General features: G+C 41.1%; 2 protein-coding genes across 2 annotated transcripts in view; both read left to right on the forward strand.

Moving 5' to 3' along the window:
* LOC113212191 (uncharacterized) overlaps nt 1–1,295 on the forward strand; it is a 12,752-nt gene extending 11,457 nt beyond the window's left edge. The window contains exon 5 of the mRNA XM_026430800.2: nt 1,042–1,295. The gene's annotated coding sequence lies outside the window, so the exon portion shown is untranslated. The remainder of the gene's footprint in view (nt 1–1,041) is intronic.
* A 2,254-nt stretch (nt 1,296–3,549) lies between these two features.
* Nucleotides 3,550–4,399, forward strand: part of LOC113203696 (uncharacterized) — a gene marked incomplete at its 3' end in the record, with an annotated part of 6,592 nt that continues 5,742 nt past the window's right edge. The window contains exons 1-2 of the mRNA XM_052274692.1: nt 3,550–3,787; nt 3,864–3,955. Of these exons, the coding sequence (XP_052130652.1) occupies nt 3,706–3,787; nt 3,864–3,955 (174 nt within the window). The remainder of the gene's footprint in view (nt 3,788–3,863; nt 3,956–4,399) is intronic.

Consider the following 4,399-nt stretch of genomic DNA (forward strand, 5'->3'; position numbering starts at 1 on the left):
CCCCCCTCGCAGGGGGACGACCCCAAATTGTACCCTTTAGCTTTTACAGTGTAGACGCACGTTAAATCCGTGTGAGGCTGAGCTAAATGTGCGTCTTCCTTGGCCTGCGGTACCGCTTAAGTCAAAATTCATCAAAAGTTTAATTCAATTGACATCTTTGAAATCCCTGTGCAGCACTTATTCCTTCTCGGTCAGGACTAATAGTCTAAATGAATATGGTGTCCAAACAATTTCAAAAAAAAGCTTGTAGAATGCTGTGCATTGGAAGCTAAGTGTGTTTCAAAATTGAAATGAAATAAAATTAAAAAGTTTAAAATTATCTACAAATAAATGTTGCGAATCAAACATGTGTTCTTTTAATCTTTTTAGCAATAATACTCAACTATTATCAAATTCAGCATTGAATTGAAGGTTTCAATTTAATTTCTGTTTGTTCATAGTTGATAGAATGATGAATTCATTGATGTAAATTAAAATTCATATTCTATGATGCACTAACAAACCTAACTAAATACCGTGCGTTTAGTTCAACTAACGCCTTTGAAATCCCTGTCGCTGTTTGGTAGATTGATCTCTGTTAGTTCCTTTCAATATACTCTATACTCAGTAATCACCGCTCTGCCTTACAAATTTTAGGTTTAACGTAACAAATCAATAGCTGTTTCAAAACAGAGATCAGAATACGACTTGTGTCTTTAACAGAAACGTCATAGAAATGTGCTTTGTTAAATCACTTTCCACTTGAACGAAAGAGTTACACGCTTTCATTAAAGCTTTTCAGCAACACACGTTTCAACATTACTATTTTATGCATTTTTAAATTTGTTTAGTTGGATATTTATTTGCTACATTTATTTATTTCATTCATAATGTTTACTGTAGCTCATAGGGCCAAAGCAAAACTCTAAACCGAAACTTGATGAGAGCACATATGTTTTCAAAAAAATTCACACATATTTTAGCCGGGCGATTAAATGCGAAACTTACTTGCAAGGGCTGGGTTTTCAGGGGGTGATTCAACCATATAATGCTTTCTTTCAGGCTTATTCTATCAAGCTCCGCAATGTTCACACTTCTTAAGGGAGAGCGGGGTACCATGAACATGGGGCACGATGAGCATTTTCAATTTACGCGCCAATGATGTCACCGCCCGCCACCAACCTGTAAGACGTTGATAGGGGGTGCGCCAGCTGATGTTTTTATCGAGAGCGCGAAGTCGCACGGCGCGTAAGACGAGAAAGGGAGAGGTTCATAAATTTACAGAGAGCAATTTGTTTAAATCGACCTTAAAATTATTCGGGATATTTTATTTTAGAGCCTAATGCTGAGTCCGACAGTACAAGCGACGTTTTCCCTGCCTTCTGTAACCTTCTTACTATGAAATACGACTGGACGCGATTTTTTTGAACACCTGAGGTTAACTCAGGTCTCTCTAGACCAAAAAGTTGTCTTTTGGGGCACGATGAGCAGTTTTTATCGGGGTACCATGATCATGCAAACGTCAAAACTTTTTATGTTCAAATCGAAAACTGGTTAGTGATTTGGATTCAGCTCGTCGAAAGGAAACGAAAGTGTCTTATTCGCCGAGACGATCGGAGACAAAATGCCAGAGTTATTGACGTTCAAAGTGACACTAAGTCATTTTTGGCACGTATTAAAATCAAGATTTTGATTTTAACATAATTAGGTTTTGGCGTTTGCGGCTGTGAGCTCACACGTTTCCTAGGCGCAGTCTGGAAAAGGGCCGCTTCCCACAGGATTCCCTGGCAAAGACATTGTCATAAATCCCTTCGCTGAGTTTCAAAGATTTTTTTTCGGATTTTTTGGGTGTCTTTCTAGGACACAAATATGCATGATCATCGTACCCTACCAACTGATCATGGTACCCCATAGGTGGGGTACCATGAACATAATGCAGGGTCCCAATATTTTAACCTCAGCTCAGAAGAGGTTTGATTGATAGAAATTATTTCCTAAGCATGTTGTATCTAAGAGACATAGCTCCCACTTGAGCCCATGATCCAGCTGCCATCTACCACTACAGGGGAGAGAAGGCCGAAAACAAAAAAAGTGATCATGGTACCCCGCTCTCCCTTACGTTGCGAGGAGGCCATAACTCCAGGAATCATGTGTACACCTGCCTGCGAGTCATCAGTACAAACACTCGTGGAACGGATACAAATTAGTTAAGGTGAGCGCTTTCTACCACTGGAAATTCTAAGGCATGGGTTTAGTGAAAAACCTTAAAAATGGAAGTAGATGTCAAAATCGATTCGGCCCAAAAACTTTCAGAATGTGCCAGGTACCTCTAAGTACCTAACATCATTAAGCAAAGTGGATTATGATGTGCGCCAACCGTTCCGGAGTTATGCCCGAATTTTACAAATATTGGACCCAAAAAATTTGTATTAAGACGAACGTCTAGGAATGAGTTTTGTGAGTACCGTCCTGATTATTTCTGGACAGTCGCTAGATGACAAAATTTTGGGCCCTCGGGTGCAACAGTGACAGTGCGAAACTTTCAAGTGTGGCGCCGCTAAAATGTTGTGAAAATTCGCACCCCTAGATTAGGTTTGGCACTGGTTTTAGATATCCGTAGGGAGATTGAAGGTAACTTTGCGCGAATTTAATCAAAAATTTCGTTACTTTATTGTTTTAACGGCACCTTTGCAGGCACAAATCTCCGGAACCGTTTGGACCACAGCACCCAGATTTTGCAAGAAATTATCGTCCAATTAGGTCTTTCCATGAGAAATATTTGAACAACGTCAGTGAGGGTCACCAAAAGGGGTTCCGGATCGCAACCTCCTCTGGGGACCCGTTTTTGCAACCCTAATCGATTTCGTTCAAATTTTCTACAAGCAAAGAACGTGCCTAATTATAATTTCTCCTAAAATCTTGCTGCTGTAGCTCAAACTGTTCTATATGCATGTAAAGTTGATAATCAGGCTGTACGTACATTTTGCAAAATTTTAGTAAAATTCACGTATAACGATCTGCAAACACCCTACGCACTGTAAAAAATCATCTGATACTACGGGACGGGCAACGGAACTTCCGTTATAGCATATTTCAAAGAAGAGATACGGAAGAACCGTTTGAATTCGACCATGTAACTAACTTTAGGGTACGGACGTGTCCGAAAAATAATATCAGCTTAAATCCGTTAAATACGTGATACGGCTGCTCCGCACCCCAAAAATGAGGTACGGAACAACCCGGAACAACAGTTTTGCTTCGACCGTACGATTAAATTTCGGGTACGGAGACGTCCGGAAAATAATTGCCGCTGTCGTCCGTTGATTTTCCGTTGTTTTATCTCACAGTGCGGGCAGCTGAAACCAATGTAAAGTGCTATCTCTTTAAGAGAGGCGGATCGGTCGACCGATCGATCAATCGAGTGGTCGGTGGAGCTGTAAACGGCTGTAAAGAGGCTAAATATGCAATAAAGTTGATGAACCCATACATTTTTGGAAAGGGGAAGGTTCAACGATGACGATTGTGCAGGTACATTGGTTCTTTCAATCCACTGACAAGAGCAGTAGTGTTTCGTGCTGTTCGTGGACTGCGCTTAGAGACGGATTCGTTATTCTTAGCCTGAACCACTACCACTATTCGAAGTCGGTTTGTTTGTTGTTGTCGTTGAGATTTGACATCCTAAGATAGAGCAAAATATCTTCAAAATATAAAATAATAACGCCAATAATGAATGAAGATGAGATATTGGAATGCGGTATGGTGGTATTGGCCAACGTTCTATTGCTTCTAGGAGAGGTGGAATTGGAAGGTTTGTAGATGAACTAGGTTTACTTAAAATCCCTGTATAAATTGTAACCTAAACTGTTTACATTGATTCTTTGTAGAACTTCAACGCACTTTCTTTTGGGAAAAGGTGACTGTCAATGTCGACGAGTACCTCAATTACAGGGACCCTACATTCCGATGGCACTGTAGGTTGTCCAAAACCGAGGGGGACGTAACTCCCCAAAATCGTGTACACCACTGGCCCAGTCAAAGGTTGGTGGGTGATTGGAACCGATTGGATGACTGGAAGAATGATTGGGATTGACTGGCGGATTGGGACATGACTGGGCGACTGGGAAATGACTGGTAAGGACTGGAATGTGATTGGCTGACTGGAAAACGATTGGAAAACGACTGGATGACGACAAGATTGGAAATTTGCAACACAACATCAGGAAAAGGGTTGCACTCAGCCTGGCATGTCTACATTTGTCATACACGTAGGGCACCGTGCGTTAACATTATGCACGGGGTAGCTGAGCGAAGTGCATTAAATTTACAGAAGATATTCAAAATATAGAACAAAACTATACCGAATGAGGGTACGCCTAGTAGGTAGGCAACCGGTCGTCATTTAGGCAACCTACTGTGCATC

The sequence above is a fragment of the Frankliniella occidentalis genome, unplaced genomic scaffold (genome assembly GCF_000697945.3).
Source record: "Frankliniella occidentalis isolate FOCC.00 unplaced genomic scaffold, Focc_3.1 Scaffold426, whole genome shotgun sequence".
NCBI lineage: Eukaryota > Metazoa > Arthropoda > Insecta > Thysanoptera > Thripidae > Frankliniella > Frankliniella occidentalis.